This window comes from Polychytrium aggregatum, assembly GCF_025602895.1.
Source record: "Polychytrium aggregatum strain JEL109 chromosome Unknown BJ171scaffold_12, whole genome shotgun sequence".
NCBI classification, from domain to species: domain Eukaryota; kingdom Fungi; phylum Chytridiomycota; class Chytridiomycetes; order Polychytriales; genus Polychytrium; species Polychytrium aggregatum.
In genome coordinates, this window is record NW_026516214.1 from 665,616 (window position 1) to 682,578 (window position 16,963).

The window sequence follows — 16,963 nt, forward strand, 5'->3', positions numbered from 1 at the left end:
TGGCGAGAAAATAGCGGCGATGGCTGGTTCTGCCCTTGGGGAAGAAAAATTTTCCTCAAATCCAGCGCATTTTGGGCTGGCAGAGATACTGCGCAGTGGCGTCCTTGATTCGGATCCAGAAACGCATCGCTCGCTCAATCAGTCGTGGGAAGACATCTTGTCAAGGTGAGTCTTGCCTGATAGCCAAACGATCATGTCATCTCGCTGACACACAGCCACGCTTGACTAGGTTTCCAACCAGAGAGATTCAGATGGTGGTGGTTCTTGTCCGCAATCGGAGTGGAGCTTCCAACAATGATACAATTGGCCATTCCTCCACACCAATTGCCCACCACCACCGTCAATCGGCTCAAGACGATACCAAATGCCGTCAACCGACCATGGCTGGATTCCAACTTTTGCTGCGCCACATACAACGTGACTTTCAGGTGACCGAGATGAGCAGCCGCGAGGGGGCCGGAAAAAATTGCATGTTGGAATTCATGTGGGATCCAAACACTGGATCGGCTCGAGCCAGCACAGCCGGATCGAGCCAGCTCGGCGTCACATGACGTCACCAATGGTTTTCGTTTTCGCCTCTTCTCGCCGGCTGCTCTCGCCGAGGCACTCGCCACGACACAGTGCGGTTCTCGCCGGCGCTTCTCTCGCCGGCGCTCTCGCTGTCAGAAAAATCAAAATCGCTGGCTCGCGGTCTGGGTGTCCTGCGGTTTCGTTCGCCCAGTCCCCGATCGCCCAGACCCAGATCGCCGCTGCCACCACAGCCCAGCCGTCTCTAGAGCCATGGTCCACATCCGAATGAGTGCCCAGAAGGGCTTCCGCTCGGCCTTTGCCGCCTCCAGGACAACGTCAAGATCGGTCCCGCTGTTCGCCCGTCCCTCGTCCCAGTTCACAGCCGGCGCTGGCTCCCAGCCCGATTCAACACCGGCCTCTGCGTTTGCCGGCATGCGTTCGGCCTCGACTGCCTCGGGCATGTCTTCGGCAATCTCTGCACTGACGGTAAGTCACGAGCGTGGCTCGCGTCCTGGACAATCTCGGCGACGATCGACAGCACTACCAGGCAGCATCTCAAGCACCACCACACCATGGCACAACCGCCTGCCGAGGCGGTCTTGGGATCGCTGTCGCGGCAAGACACCTGTCGATTCCAAGTAATGCAGCGCCACAGGGTCTTGTGGAAGCTCATTTGGGCTCCATGGATCGTGGCGGCCTGCCGATTCCCGCCACGGTCCAGTGCCGCGATCGCCGCCGATCATGGGAACTCCTCCTGGATCAAGCATGATCTCACAAACCTGCTGCCGCAACCTGTCAAGAGGTCTGGATCCGTACCTGCTTCGAATAACACCTGTCTCGACTTTGCCTGTGTGCCTTGCTCTGTCCCCGTGCCTGCAGACCTCCAACATTCCTGAATCTCTTGCGTCGGCGCTGAAGCGGCAGACCGATCTTGCGATTCTCTCATTCGCCTCTGATGCGGCCTCGGAAGGTTCGTAAGCTACTTTTCCTTTCCCCCTCCCCGTTCTCTGTCTCTTTCCTTGCAGCCATCTCTTGGGCTTCTTGGCCGCTGCCTCTCATTTTCGCAGGCGCGCCTTCTTTGCCCCTGCTCTTCTGCATGTGTTTCTTCCTTCTTCCACACGGCTTTTGCTTTGAATCACCTCCCACCTCAACCCACCTCACCCCACCCCACCCCATCCCCTGGAAAGAGAAGGTGTGCCCTGGGCACGCCGCCTGGATCACTGTCAAGTAATGCGCTTCCATTTCAATTCTTTTGTGGATCGAATGCGGGCGCACATCCAGATCGCTGAGTGTGGGTCTCGACCGGATTCCCTCCGCGCTCTGGCGCTGTGCTGCTCGGGGGCAGGATTCTCTGGGCATCGGATGGTCGTGGTACCGCGACTCTGGCTCGCCCTGCAATCGGCTCTCCTCTCCTTTCCTCACCCAACTCCCCGCCCTTTGCGACCATTCATTCTGACGATATTCGTCGCGGGCGCCTGTGTGTGGGACTTTTTATTTACTGTTCTTTCTCTCTCCTTACGCTCACCCAATGTCCACTGCCCGCCAACAAAAGATATCTGATATCAGCCTTTATAACTATCGTTTCGTTTCTCTTCCTCCCGTTGCTTCCTGACCTACTGCACCGCATCTGCAAACATATGCATCCGTAAATGTGTGTTTACTCCATTCTTTGTTTGCTCACCCGCATGTTTGATGCCCGCCGCCATGCTGCGTCTGCCCAACCCGGACTCGATCCCACTCCTTTCTGGTTGCCTCCAAAGATTTCTAACATTGTCCTTTCCGCTGTCTTACATCTGTGTATCCACATCGGATCCGCTGCCCTTTCTCCTCACTTCCGCGGCACCTCCCTTCGTTGTCTCTGACTTTGCATGTGTCTTTCATTCCTCCTGCATGCTTGCACCATCGATTCGGCCTTACTTTCTGTCCGTACGGACCATGCCCATTTCTCTTGTTTATGGCTCTTCGTGGCGCGGCCATATCTTTTCTTCTTCGTCTTTGTTTCATTTCACTTTATTTTTCCTCTCTGGGACTGCTGTCGGCGCTCGATGATCGCCTCTCTGGACCGGGAATATTCCTGTTGAATCTTCATCGAACCATCGCAATGCTTGCGTTCTCGTGGGGCCCCTCGCAACAATCGATGCGGTATGTGTACTACTGTCATCGCCGCTCCGTTATGTGGCACTGCGTTCTCATGCCAAGCTTTGACCTCGTTTTCGGCTTGTTGTCGGGCTGACGGGACGGATCACATGTCAACGCCGCTGACGCCCTCCTCCGGTCTCCTTGCCCTCACCCCGCTGCAATGCGTGCAGTCGTTGTTTGGATCGATGATGCGGCTACGTTCCGTTGGGTGGAATTTGTCCAGATGTTTAATTTCAGATATCACATAAAGCATCCCTCAGTGCCTCTCTTTGCCACAGAAGCAGCCCAGGAGCAGTAACACTGCATCATAACGAAGCGTGGGAACGCCGGAACGGGTGTTGGCACAGATGCAACGGTCGGATGAGCCTGCGGGGTAAAAGGTGCAAGGATGGAGGCTTCGGAGCGGCGAACTGGAGTGACGAACTGGAGTGACGAACTGGAGTGACGAGAATGGGTCTCTGCTCTTGGTCTTGAACGGGATAGAGATCTGTGGACAGGCGGAGGATACCCAGGATCTCGGGACACTTGGGTCGCATGGCGGGATCTTGGTGCCAACAGCGCTCGATGAGGGTACGGATGTCGTCGGGGATGCCGTCGAACTGCTTGGGGCGGTTGCCTCGGAGGACCTGAGACTCGAGGGGCGGTTAAGTTCTTGAAGTGGCTGAGGAAAGTGCCATTGGGCAAGACGGTGGCGAGGGTGTTCAAGACCTTCGTCCGGCCCATGCTCAAGTATGGACTGACCCTCGAAGTGCTCACGAAGCAGCAAGCCGTGGTACTCAGACGAGCACAGATGCACTGTCTGACCCGACTCTTCAGAGTGGTGCGGAACACGTCCTACGGAGCGATGCACCTCGGATGCGGACTCATCACCCTGCCCAACCGCCTCAAACAGCTGGCCCTCCAGAACCGAGCCGTCTGGGAAGACCGTCTGGACCACAACGACAAGATGGTCTCGCTGGTGCTGAGATATTCCCACACCCAGCCCAGCCTGATGGATGCATCCCTCGGCTCCCAGTTCTACCTCGACGAATACTGGCGGCAGTTGAACATTCTGAAAGAACAGCGCCAACCAGACTACCCGATGAAGGAGCTGTTCAGGAACGGCTACTACCAGCTCCCAGGGCCACCAGTCAAGCTGCAGATTCACATCGATGACGCGCAAGGCTTCGACAGGTCAAAGGAACTGACTTTGGCCCGCACCGTGACGAAGACCATGTCGGGACTGTGGGCCGAGCGAGGGCCCAAGAGAGATCGATATTATCACAACATGATGGTAAGATGGACCCTCGGTGCCTTCCCCGGACACCCGTATGGCCACTATCGGCTGTGCATCTCCTGCACGAAGAGCCGAGGAGAGTTCGTCGCGATGTGCCGGACCCACACCCAGAGCTGCGTCGGAAGAGGCGGCTCGTGGCAACGGATATTGCCCCCAAGAGTTCAGGCTGCACTTCGGTGGACTGGTTTCATTCTCGCATAGTCATACCACATAGGCTGGCGTGCTCCAGTGTCCCTGGGTCGGATCGAGGGTGGATGGTCTGGGTCGTACTGACTCTTTCCACCATCTATGGTTGCAGAACGAGTATCGACAGTGGTGATAGAGTGGTCATTGTCGAGTCATCGGATGGTTCTCCCGGTCGATCAACATCAGCGATTCTTATGGGACAGCACTGTTGTATATTGGATGCATTGGATGTATTACTGTCGAATATCCTGTGGGGCTCTGGTGTCTGGGACGGATGATGGCAGTGCGGTTGCTTGGCTGCTTGCATGTTCAGTGTTACGAAATGGTAGTTTGGAAGTGGAACTTGAGAGGGCATCGGAATCAAGGCCACTTACCGAGTTCTTTGAGGCTATTGATGGCATAAGGCCATCCATGGTCGGCCGACTTGCGGTACCAGAAAATGGCGGTGTCGATGTCTTGAGGGACACCTCTGCCACCGTGGTAACAGTGGCCGAGCCAATCTTGTGCGTATCGATTGCCCTGCTCGGCAGACTTGCGATACCACTCGACTGCCTTGGTGTGGTCCTTGATGACACCATATCCATGGTAGCAGCAAAAGCCAACTATCCACTCTCCGTATGAGTTGTGCTGGTTTGCCGACTTGCCGAACCACTCGAATGCCTTCTCGTAGTCCTTCGATACTCCTCCACCATGGCGGTGGCACATTCCGATCCAAAACTGGCTGTCGCTGTGGCCGTCGTTGGCGAGTTGCTCAAATATGTCAGCTGCTTTTGCCTGGTCTTGTGTGGTTCCGAATCCATAGTACAGACATGCAGCCATCAGGTGCCTGCACAGCCAGCCTCGGTCCGATCCGAGCTGGCACAGCTGGAAGAACTTGCGGGATGTGCGTTGGTTGGACAAAATATCGTTCAGATATCCTGCCAGACTCTCGTCCTCCCCGAGCTTGAACTCATCCGATTCATTGTCTCGGATGATCTTGATGCCTTTCTGTTTATCGAGCTGGGTACCCCGGCCGAGATAGTGCATCCACCCAACCATGTGGGTGGCGATGGGTTTGATGATCGGATCGGTGGATTGGGTGATAACTTCCTGCCAGTGGTTGAGAGCAGCGACATCGCTCTGTTCGACATTGTGGCCAACGAACGAGAACCATCCTCGGAGGAACACGATATGGAGTCGACCATCCTCGCTGCCCTGGTCGGCGGCCTTGGAATACCATTCGATGGCTGTGCTATAGTCTTGATCGACACCCTCGCCGCTCTCAAAGCATCGACCGAGAGCAACTTGGGCTTGTGCCATTCCACATTCTGCAAGACTGCGAAACATATCGACAGCTTTGGTGTGGTCTTCGTCGACCCCGACACCTTGATAATAACACTGGGTCAAGTGGAACTGTGACATTGTGTGGCTTGTGTTGGCGGCGATCTCCAAATGGCGGAAGATTCGCTGGCGGATAGCTTGCTGCTCGGATTTCTCCAAAGACTGATCGATAGCGAGATCGATTTGAAGGATCCGTGCCAGGAAATACGAGGCCACAGCATTGCCCATATCGGCTTGATCTTCGAGCCAGGATCGGTCGGCTGTGACCGGATCGTCGCAATGCAGCGATATGGCAATCAAGTCGCTCGGTGTGAGACCGATTCGCATCTGTCCATCTGGATTGCACAAGCCTGCATTCTGGCACCAGCTGTGGAAGCGAGCCACCTTGGAGCTCAGGAGAGGCTGGACATGCCTACACACTCGGAGGAGAGCCTTGATGGTGCTGTGATCGAGGGCAAGCTGGAAGCTGTCGTTGCAGCATATGATGGTGAAGATATCTGGGCTGTGCTCGAGTGAGAATTGGGTGATATCGGGCATCGACGAGGTTGCTCTGGTTTCAGCTTGAGCTTGGTGAGTGGGAGATGACTCCGTGGTTGGAGCAGGCTCGTTGATGCTGGCCATGTTGAATGTGGGATGGAGGAAAGTGGATGATGGCGATGGACAGGGGACAGAGGGAATTTGTGGCAAAGCAAGCCAAACAATGGCAGGCCATACACTGGCCATTGAACACACACACACAAGCCTGGCTCGATCCGATGGTTTGATGGCTGGAGTCGTTGTTCTTTGCACTGCCACAGGCACCGCCACATTCATCGAATGTGGAATCGAACATGGAATCGAACCCCACAACACACACACAGTGCTCACAACCATGTCCATCCTAGTTCCCTCATTTTCTCATTCCCTTGCATCTCGTAGCACACCAGAACCAACACCAGCTTGATGGTCGGACAAGATGTAATCCAGATTGCAGAGGTCATGGCCAAGATCACTTGCGCGAGGCTTCCACCAGGGTGTTGTGGTTCAAGTATGGAGGGGCAAGCAATGCAGTGACTCCTGGGAGGAGGAGGGGTACTGGACGAAGTTGAGACCAAGGGTCGTCCTTGTCCCAGGCTATGGGATAGAACTGGGTCGATGGTCGATGAGAGTGAGATGAGTGACTCGGCCATGAAATGCAGTCTTGGACCGAAGTTGGTTCGTGAATGTAATCTCGGTTCTCTTGGAATGCTGCGACTCTGGTCCGCAGAAAAGGGATCGCATCAGATGATCCTGTGGTGTTTCGTTATTTCTGGTATTCGTGGTCAGCGCCGATGCAGAGAGGCCAGTGACAGCAGTAAGTTGGAGCATGTGGTTGAATCAGTAAGGATGAACCAGGCAGTGGTAGACAGGATGGTGATCCATGAGGAGACGACAAAGCAATGCACTATACGGCTTTATCATACGCCATATCAATGAGATCGGTCGCATGATCACTTGGATCAGAGAGCGTCCGCGTGTGTTGATGCAGCACTGGGAGATCATATCCACCCATGCGGGTTGATGAAATGCGAGGAATCGATGGCAAGGGCGTCAGTGTCAAGCACGATCGGATGTCGAGGAACGAGGCGATATCGCCCCAGATCTCAAGTGACAGTTCCATCGCTAGGCGTCATGATGTACATGTGTATTGATCCACTGACTGCGTTTTGTTGTCGTTCGATGGTAGCCACACACCCTCCATCACAAGTGATGCCCGTTCCAGTGAACCGACTTGGATACTTGGCTGTGATCGTTGTCATTGGATATACATGTTAGCTGATCAATAGAATCCACAATTGTCCCCAACCGCTCGAGCAGGCCGATAGCGGTCTCAGCCTCCCATCAATGAGAACCAGTTCGTACCCTGTGCCACAGCAACCGGCATCATTCAGTCCAACTCCAACAAATCATACCAGCAGTGCATGCTCGACAACAAAGACATCACTCAAATCGCACAGGGCAACACAACCAAGACATCGAGCCAGTTCTCGTCTGACCAGACGACTTCCGGTCTCGACTCGACAGCGATCATTGCCCTGGTTGCTGCATGTCTCTGCTGTTGCAGCTGCATCTCGTCGATTGCAGCCATCGGGTATTATGCTTACCAGAGCATCGATTCCGGGAGCGGCAGCAGCGGACCGGGCGGTATGCCATCACCAGCATCCATCGTGAGCAAGCTCAAGAAGTAGCCGCAGGTGGTGGGTATGCCGAGTTGATGGAGGTTGTGCTCGGTGCAAAGAGCATATTGACGATCGAGCGATTGTCACTGTTCAAAATGACATCACACGGGTCGTTCGCTGCTTCGTAGCCTGTGCGGTTCCAGAGCTTGTAGTTGGTCGAGTTGGGTCCGCAGGTGTAAATATCGAGATTCAGCGTCTGCTGGGAAGCCAGTGTGGTCGGGGTGGGTACATTTTGGATCATGTTAGCACACTCATCCATCGGACTGACACTACCATCACCTGTGGCGGCACCCGGGTTCACTGGGAAATAATAGCAGCCATTACCGTCAGTGTTGTACATGCACTCGGCGTTGTTCTGGTTGATCGTGCAACGGTGTACATCTTGATGGTCGGGACGTAGATGCAGGACCATGGTGTTGTCGAGTGGGTCTTGTTGTACTGATAGAGCCCAAATCCTCCACTTGCAGTCAGGAGCGATGAGGAGACGCAGCACAGAGCGATAACGGCCACGATGATCCAGATTTGACTTGACATTGGTCTGCTGCGAAGGGCGTGTCAGAAAAAACGCAGTAAGGGTTTCATCCTCGGCATATGCAATAGCACCCGATGGACTCGCAGCGTAGCATCGCCCTGCAAACCCTCCAGGCAAAGACGCCCGACCACGCCGAGGTCTTGGAAGAGAGCATCTATCGCTATGCCACCACAACTTACAAGGGCGTGTGCAGCTGGATCAACCCGCAGTTCCGAGACGCATACAAGTCCCGCGCCATCATGATGCTATCGAACGTGGAGGCCATCATCGGCATGTTCAACTCGGGTGCCATTCAAGACCCTGCCAACTGGACGACCTGACACACCAGAGCCTTCGTCCGGACGCTTGGCTGGTGCAAGACCAGGGGGCCACTGGCACGACAGCGGCAGCAGCGACAAACGGCAAGTCCGGAGGAGCCGACGGCCAGATGAAATGCACCGACTGTGCTCGCATGGGCAGAGACTCATACAACACCGAGTTCGTCCTGGCCCAGCATCGCTCTTCGGACGAGGCCAGCACCATTTACGCCCACTGCTCCGCCCACATCGCATTCCATCGCATTCCATCGCACACCATCATACCAAACGCAAGTCACCACCTGTATCATTCTCCCAGATTGCCAAGAAGAGCACACTTGGCAATGCCCAAGAGAATACCACATCCATGCATTCCAGACCACCCGGCACAGCCACAGAGGAGCTTCATCGTGGCCTTGGTCAATGCCGCGAATACTGGATGCGTCTCTTCCATGGCAAAACTGGCGTACCACTACGCAAAGGGAGATGGCGTCGAGAAGAACGACGGCATCGCATCCAAGTGGTTCATGAAGGCTTGCGAGCATGGTCATCTACCCTCGCAGTACACACTGGGAGTTCGCTTCCAGAATGGCATTGGTCTCCCAATCGACCATGTGAAAGTCGCCAGGCTACTGAAGCAGCCCAATGGATCAATCATCCCGATCGGGCCCCATCTCACCAACAGCATCCTCGACCAGCAAGATCCTGTTTTGGCTGCCAAGGTGTATTCCATCCTGGCCGCGAGGAACAACGCCGAGTCACAGGTTCGTCTTGGTCGATGCTACCGAGATGGCATCGGAGTCCCCAAGAATCACCAAGAAGCATTCTTCAACTTCCGAAAGGCGGCCGAAGTGAAGAACCTCACTGGCTGCTTCGAGTTTGGAATGCGGCTACCTCAATGGCATTTATGTCGACAAGGACTCGACCAGGTGCCTCAAACGGCTTGTCCTCGCAGCCGATGGTGGTCTGGCCTGTGCTCGGAATGGCATTGGCACCCTCTACTATGACAGTATCGGCATCGTCAGAGACAGCCACATTGCAGTATCATGGTTCAAGAAAGCCGTCGATCAAGGACATTCGAGCGCACAGTACAACCTCACCTGTGCGTACTTTGAGGATGATGGTGTAGAGAAGGACAACGACAAGGCATTCGAGTTCTTCTCCAAGGCAGCTGATCAGTCATTTGCTGAGGGCATCTCGGGACTCGCAACATGCTACCAGTCTGGCCGTGGTACAGTTGCTCCATTATCATGTCGTTCGAATTGCACACTCAAGCAGCCGCACTTGGGTCAGAGTTCTCGTTTGAGGTGATCCGCTTCAAGTACCTCAATGACTTGGATGACAACCAGGTCAACGCCGTCATCAGCGATATCCCAAAGAATCTCCCCTCAACGATGCGACACCTGGCTCGCCGATATTCCGATGGTGTGGGTGTCACCAGAAACCCAGTGGTGGCCAAGGAACTGTACGCCAGAGCAGCTGGACTTGGCGATTCTGATGCAGAGCTCGCCTTGCGCCAGATGGAATGAGCGTCGTGGTGATTGCTGCAAACGTTATTATTGACTTATACACAAGATAATGCATTGCTCAGCATGGCGTTTTCTGACTCTACCGACTACATTTCGACCAACCCGAACATCTTCTGGGGGCATCATCATCGCTGTCGTCGTGGGTGTGAGGTATGTGGCGGCGAGAGTTCTGCCCTTGGTTCGGCGGTGCTTCCACTTCTGCCGGAGAGTGTTGGCAAGAAAGCAGTTTGGACACCGACATCGTGGAGTCTGGCAGGTCGAACCCTTGTATCCATCCCAGACACATACCCTGGAATCATCCATCATTCTTCTGATCCAGTGGCTCACACAAAGGCTACCTGGGTTCGATCCCCACGATTGGAGAGAGGGGTTTTGCTCCGTGGTGGATTGCATTTTGGCTCGTCGCCTGCTCGCGATATTCATATCCGGGGGTTTCTGCCCTCGCCGCTGCTGGAGCAGCGGACTTGCCCCTCCCCACTCCCCAGCAGATCTCTGCTCCTCCATCACCATTTGCCTCAAACCGATGCCAGCTTGACACTCCGTGCCCAGTTCAGCCCCCATCGGGTCTTGATACTTGGTAAGACCTTCAGCAACCCCACTTACCTCGATTTGGCTCCCGTCCTGTTGTCCATGTCTTCCTCCTCTGACCTCTCTGAGTCCCATCTCCAGGCCATCCAGGCCGTGATCACCCCCAGTCCGTAGGGAACGTCCGTTCTCTCCAAAGCTTCACCAGGTTCCTCAGGGAACAGTAACTGAATAGCCTTTCCAATCGATGAGCCACTGCAACTTTTCGAGCATGAGCCTGGTGGCTACGATCTCCGACCTCCCACTTCAAGTTCCCATCGATGACCACCACAGAAGGCGCCGGAGCGGATACAAGCATACCCGGAGAAACAAGTTGAATGAAACCACAGATTTCCCTGTTGATTTCGCCTCATAATCAGACGATATGTTCATCCAACAACAGGGGGCAATCTCGGAGGTGCCAAACCACAGAGGCAGGTCTGCACTCCGCGGTCCCCGCCTCATTTCTCCCAGCCTTGCATCCAACGCCGAAGCGGACACTGCATTGGCGCCCGTCAACACACTGGAACATGAATAGCCCGACCTACGCGATGTGTAGTCGAGTCCTAGGGTTCAAACTTGGACTCGATGATGTGCCTTCGACTTGATATTCTGAGTGTCCATCCCATGTCACTTCGAGACAAGGCTGAGCTTGAAAGGATAACTGCCTCCCTCTCCGAGTCCAAGCCGGTTATTCGATCCAATCGGGTTCATGCGCAAGTTGTGTCTTGCCTGTGACACCGCCTGGCAGCGCAGCAGGCTCGTGCCGTGAGGCTTGACACCCTATCGGCATCCACAGACACTTACGGTTGTATATTACTTGACGAGGTGTTATACATATTGCGTTGTTGGTGGCGTCCGTCCTTCCCCTTTCGCATCGCGCAGCTATGGCCGAGCTTGGGGGCTCGGGTCTCCAATTCACCCGGAGAAAGGACGATATAAAACATCCACCCAACCCCCGGTCCTCCCTTTTCTCTTCGTCCTGATCTCACCCACGATGCTCCTGTGGATCATCGTCATATCCGCCCTCGTCGGACTATTGTCCCTCTGGTGGCTGCACCGGAAGAAGCAAGTACCAGGTCAGTGGAGATCGTTGGTTGCTGAGTCGATTTTGATCAATAATAGCCGTGAAATAGTTTCATTCGAATCGGCGGCCATGGATTGTGATGAATCAGGATGAGTTCTTGGCCATTTTCTCTCGGCGACGTGGTCCGGAATCGAACTCCCGCCGCCGGGGTGATATCGGATCGAACCACGAGTTCAGTGCGACTCGATTCACCTTGGCTTGAGTGATATTGGCTCGATTCGTATCGGCTTGTCATGTGACCTGATATTCACTCATTCGACATCGAAAACAACTCCAAAGTTAACACCAAGGAACCCAGCGACATTCAATCCAAGATCGAAAACACCTCTAATGAAGACGAAGAGACCGAAGAGACTGAAGGATCTAAAGCTTTTGATGAATTCATAAGGAAATGTGGACTCGATAAAATGAAGCATCTCTTCATCGCAAATGGATTGGACACCATCGAGTTGGTAAGCTTGACCTCGGCTTTGATCCTCGGTACTTTGACTCGCATTGCTAATTAGTGCGCCAGCTCCTTACACTAGATGACGGAGAGATGAAGGACATCGGCTTGAAGATTGGCCATGTCAAAACCCTCAAGAATGCGCAGGGAAGGCATCGTCAAGCTTTTGCCTCCACCTCCAGTTCCAATCTGGCACCAGCATCCACTTCGATTGTCCAGGAAGCGAGTGTGACTGAAGGTAGAGAAGCAACTCCCGAACTCAAATCAGACGACAAAAGGGCAGGAAATGAAACGCCACTGGATACCACTCTCCCAACTCCACCTCCCGAATATCAAGCCAGTGTCAACGATACCATTCAAACAGAGTCAATCAAAACAAGCACCGCGATCGAGCGTCCACCAAGCAATAGCTCTAATGCGTTCCATAAATTTCTTGAGGACAATGTACTAACTAAGTACAAGGGCCGTTTTGAGGAGCGCGATTACGACACCGTCGATGTGGTATGTGTGCTTTGTCATTCATAATGTTAACCAAGTGCGTTGCTGACTCTTGAACTCCACAGCTCCTTGCTCTCGACGATAACCAGATTGCCAAGATCGGACTGAATGATGGTGCCACCATGAAGCTCAAGATTGCACAACAAAAGCATGTTTCACCCAGGCTCGATATACCAAAGGAGTCACCAAGGCTGACAGAACCCACTTTTGTTCCGTCCGAGCGTCTCCTGGATCCAAGCGAGTACACTCCGGTAAAACCGACCCTGAATTGGGAGTGCAAAAAACATTATGTGAGGCACGATGTCTTCATCAGGTACGTGGTGATTCGTCAGTTTCTCCTCCATTTCATAATTCTAATAAGTGATTCCACAGCTATCGGGTCCGAAGTGACACAATCAATGCGACCACCTTGCATGGGACCCTCGCCGTCCCTCCGCGTGGTCAAACAGCAATCCATCCCTATCTGGACACTGTTTGTCTCAGTGATGGAATGGATTGGGCGCAAGGCTTTATCAACGGCCTCTATCGATCGAATGTGATTGTCCTGATCCTCTCAGAGGCTGGACTCGAGCAGACACTCAATGCTCATCATAAGCACGATAACCAGTTTCTCGAGGTACGCAGGCTTGCATCACACTATTCCATCGACTTTGAACCTCACTATATTGTGTCTATAGATCCAGCATGCTCTGAAGAGAATGAAGGACGGTGAGAAGAATGGACAATCTGTCATCATCCAGCCCATCTTCATGTGGTCCACCAGAGAGTTTGATGGAGAAACACTCCACATGAAGTATTTCCCATCCGTCAAAGAGTTCCCCGACTACCCTCCGATCCATAAGAAGAGTCCGTTGTTCGATGGCAAGCCAATGACGATCCGTGAAACCTTTGCCGAGCTGTTGAAGCTGCAGGCACTCGATGCTGCCGATGGGAACGCTCTCAGGAGGTATGGATTTCGCTGTCGCATGGGATCTTGTTGTCACGAACTCACACGATCAATGTTCGATAGGTTGGTGCCCAATATTCGCGAACTCATAATGAAATCTTCCATTGCAAACAAGCAAGGCGATATGTACACACAAGGTGGAAGTGTCGTCCTCACCGCCGAACAAAACTCGCTCCTGCGATCCCTCCTCGATCCAGTCGACTCCACTTCCGACAGAAGGGCACTCGAGGATCTGTATGTCGAGAGCACCCGCCAGTGGCTGTTCGACCAGACCACCGACTGGGTCAACCAAGACACTACCGACACTGTCCTGTGGGTCAATGCCGTTGCTGGTGTGGGCAAGTCTGTTGCTGCCGCCCAGATCGCCAACATCCTCACAGCCAGCAACCAGCTGGTGTCGGCGCTGTTCCTCAAGTACAACGACACTCGCAAGAGCGATCCACGAGTGGTGTTGAACACCATCGCATATGGACTGTGCAAGTGGCACTCGCCGATCGGCCGCAAGCTGCTCGAGGCTGGCCACACCAAGGACAGTCTCGACAAGATGAGCATCCCGGACCTGTTCAAGGCCGTGATTGCCGATCCACTCGAAGCCATCGGCGAATACAGACCCAAGGGATCGGTGATGATCCTGGTGGATGCACTCGACGAGTGCTCTCCGCGCGACCAGCTGCTCAGCCTGCTTGCCTGGCGCTTCGTCGAACTGAACAAGACCCGTCCGTGGCTCAAGTTGCTGATGACATCCCGTCCCGAGGACGACATCAAGGCGGCATTCGATGGAGTACCAACCAAGACGATCGAGCCCTCGAGCGAGGAGAACATCCGTGACCTCGAGGTGTTCATCCGCCACCGACTCGGAGTGTATGACACTCTTAGCCACTTGGACCGCACCGAGGCAGTCGCCATCCTGCTGGACCAGTCCAAGACATTCGTGTGGATCAACCTGATCCTCAACACCGTCGACGCAGCATCCACAGACGGCCCAGTGACACTCGCCACGATCAAGGACATCAACGACAGCGCCGCCGATGTCGGCCAGCTGTACCACAAGACATTCGCCAAGATCCACTCGCAGTCGAGCCACCCGGCCGAGTTGGTCACGGTGGGGTCGGCGATCGCCACGGCCCAGTCGATCCTGACCCCACAGATCATCGCCCATGTGTTTGGACTCGAGATCGGCGTCGTTCGCGAGTGTCTCAAGAGCCTCAGCCTGGTCCTCGATCCTGGCGCCAATGGACTGGGTCCCCGAGACAGCCAGTCCACCAACACCGAGGTCAAGTTCAACCACAAGTCGGTGGCGGACTATCTCCTCGGCGACGCATCGGCTGGCCATCCGTGGCATGTGTCGGACTCGTTCCACACGGTGTTTGCCAATGGATGTCTCGGAGTGATCCTCTCGCACAAGCCAGTGATCAACATCTGCGAGATCTACGACTTTCACGACAAGATCCCCGACCTCGAGGACAGAGTTAACAAAATCATCACACCGTCGCTGCGATACAGCGTCGCCCACTGGATCACACACTTTGTGTGGTGTGTGGAAGGAGTGGCCGAGTCGAGTCCGGTGTGGCAGTCGACCGAGATGGTCGATGTGGCAGCGGTGCTCACTCGGTTCGTCAAGACCCATGTGTTCTTCTGGCTCGAGTGTGGGTCGCTCACACATGTGGTCAAGCCGATCATCGAGCAACTGGCTGTGCTGCGAGGAGTGATCACCAAGGCACCCAGCGCCATCATCGACGACACCACGAAGGAATTGGTCAAGGACACGTATCGATTCATCCGCGAGTTTGCCGATCCGATCATCAAGAGTGCACCACAGGTGTACAACTCGGGGTTTGCATTCACACCGAAGGAGACGGCGATCTACAAGACATATGCCACCCAGCTCGAGGACAAGATCCCGTTCCTGGTCACTTGCGGTCCAGCACCCACCTGGGATCCGTGTATGATGACATTGACTGGTCACACACAATATGTCACCTCCGTAACGATCTCGCCAGATGGCAAATGGATTGCATCGGGATCAAACGACAAGACCATCAAGGTGTGGGATGCCGCCACGGGCCAAGTGAAGCACACCCTCGAGGGACACACAGAAGGTGTGAACAGTGTGGCGAACTCACCCGATGGCAAGTGGATCTTGTCTGGCTCTCAAGATGGCACCATCAAGGTGTGGGATACCACCACCGGCCAGCTGAAACAAACTCTCGAGGGGCACGCAGAAGGTGTGACCAGTGTGGCGATTTCACCTGATGGCAAGTGGATTGTCTCTGGCTCTGAAGACAAGACTATCAAGGTGTGGGATGTCGCCACTCGGCAGCTGGAGCAGACCCTTCAGGGACACACCGGCTATGTGCGCTCAGTGGCGATCTCACCCGATGGAAAGTGGATTGCATCTGGATCTGGCGACGCGAGTATCATAGTGTGGGATGCCACCACTGGCCAGCTGAAGCACATCCTCAAGAGACACAAAGACGTTGTGAACTCCGTGACGATCTCACCCGATGGCAAATGGATTGTCTCTGGCTCTGGTGACAAAACCATCAAGATGTGGGATGCTGTCACAGGCGAAGTGAAACACACCCTCGAGGGACACACGGACAGGGTCCTCTCAACGGCAATCTCATCCGATGGCAAGCTGTTTGCCTCAGCTTCGGATGACAAGACTATCAAAGTGTGGGATGTCGCTACACGGCAGCTGGAGCAGACTCTCGAAGGACACACAAACTATGTGTACTCTGTGGCGATCTCTTCCGAGGGAAGTACCATTGCCTCTGGCTCTTGGGATGGCAGCATCAAGATTTGGGATGTCACCACTGAGCAGCTGAAATTCTCCCTCGAAGGTCATACATTAAATGTGTACTCAGTGGCGATCTCACCTGATGGAAAGTTGATTGTCTCTGGCTCGGAAGACAAATACATCAACGTGTGGGACGCCACTACGGGCCAGTTGAAACACACACTCGAGGGACACCAGTACAGCGTCATATCCGTGGCGATCTCGTTGGACAGCAACTCGATCAAGACCCGTGACTATCGCGGTAACGAAATAATATGGGTCCGTCATGATGACGAATGGATATCCTTCGATGTAGACTCCTTCGAATTTATTCCAGCACCCGAATTACGTGCTTCGCCCCAGTGGAGTCAAGTTGATCGGCTAAGCTCTCCCCAATGGATCCGCCACGGCACCCATACCTACAAAGTTCCATATGCCCTGTTCGGCAATTGGGACGACCGTGTTTCCATCGTATCCGACTCGCTCGTACTGGTCAAGTCCCGCCCCGTCATTATAGTGGTAAGCCAACTCTTCCTCGGGCACTCGTCCTTCACGTAAATCAAACTGTTGCTTCAAAGGTCGATCCACATCTTGACTTCCGACATTCATATTGAAACTTTTTTGTTACTATAGCCAACTTTATTCAAGAAGGCAAGCC

The 16,963-nt window shown here is 54.2% G+C and overlaps 4 protein-coding genes across 4 annotated transcripts; 2 read left to right on the top strand and 2 right to left on the bottom strand.

Moving 5' to 3' along the window:
* Window positions 1-4,471: 4,471 nt before the first annotated feature.
* On the bottom strand, window positions 4,472-5,638 carry BJ171DRAFT_457756 (uncharacterized protein; the record flags this gene model as incomplete). Its single annotated transcript, XM_053108359.1, has 2 exons — window positions 5,279-5,638; window positions 4,472-4,828 (listed from the first exon to the last, which is right to left on the bottom strand). The coding sequence occupies exons 1-2, from the start codon at window positions 5,510-5,512 to the stop codon at window positions 4,472-4,474; spliced, it is 591 nt and encodes a 196-aa protein (XP_052968240.1). The 5' UTR covers window positions 5,513-5,638.
* A 1,000-nt stretch (window positions 5,639-6,638) lies between these two features.
* On the top strand, window positions 6,639-7,133 carry BJ171DRAFT_498919 (uncharacterized protein). The gene is made up of 2 exons (XM_053110421.1): window positions 6,639-6,940; window positions 7,091-7,133. Exon 1 carries the CDS (start codon window positions 6,656-6,658, stop codon window positions 6,884-6,886), a length of 231 nt encoding a protein of 76 aa, XP_052968241.1. The 5' UTR covers window positions 6,639-6,655; the 3' UTR covers window positions 6,887-6,940; window positions 7,091-7,133.
* A 494-nt stretch (window positions 7,134-7,627) lies between these two features.
* On the bottom strand, window positions 7,628-8,163 carry BJ171DRAFT_580237 (uncharacterized protein; the record flags this gene model as incomplete). Its single annotated transcript, XM_053114026.1, has 2 exons — window positions 7,628-7,828; window positions 7,954-8,163. The coding sequence occupies 2 exons, from the start codon at window positions 8,161-8,163 to the stop codon at window positions 7,628-7,630; spliced, it is 411 nt and encodes a 136-aa protein (XP_052968242.1).
* Window positions 8,164-8,178: 15 nt separating this feature from the next.
* BJ171DRAFT_42215 (uncharacterized protein) lies at window positions 8,179-9,818 on the top strand. Its single transcript, XM_053107532.1, has one exon. It carries the CDS (start codon window positions 8,594-8,596, stop codon window positions 9,584-9,586), a length of 993 nt encoding a protein of 330 aa, XP_052968243.1. The 5' UTR covers window positions 8,179-8,593; the 3' UTR covers window positions 9,587-9,818.
* The last annotated feature ends 7,145 nt before the right edge of the window (window positions 9,819-16,963 follow it).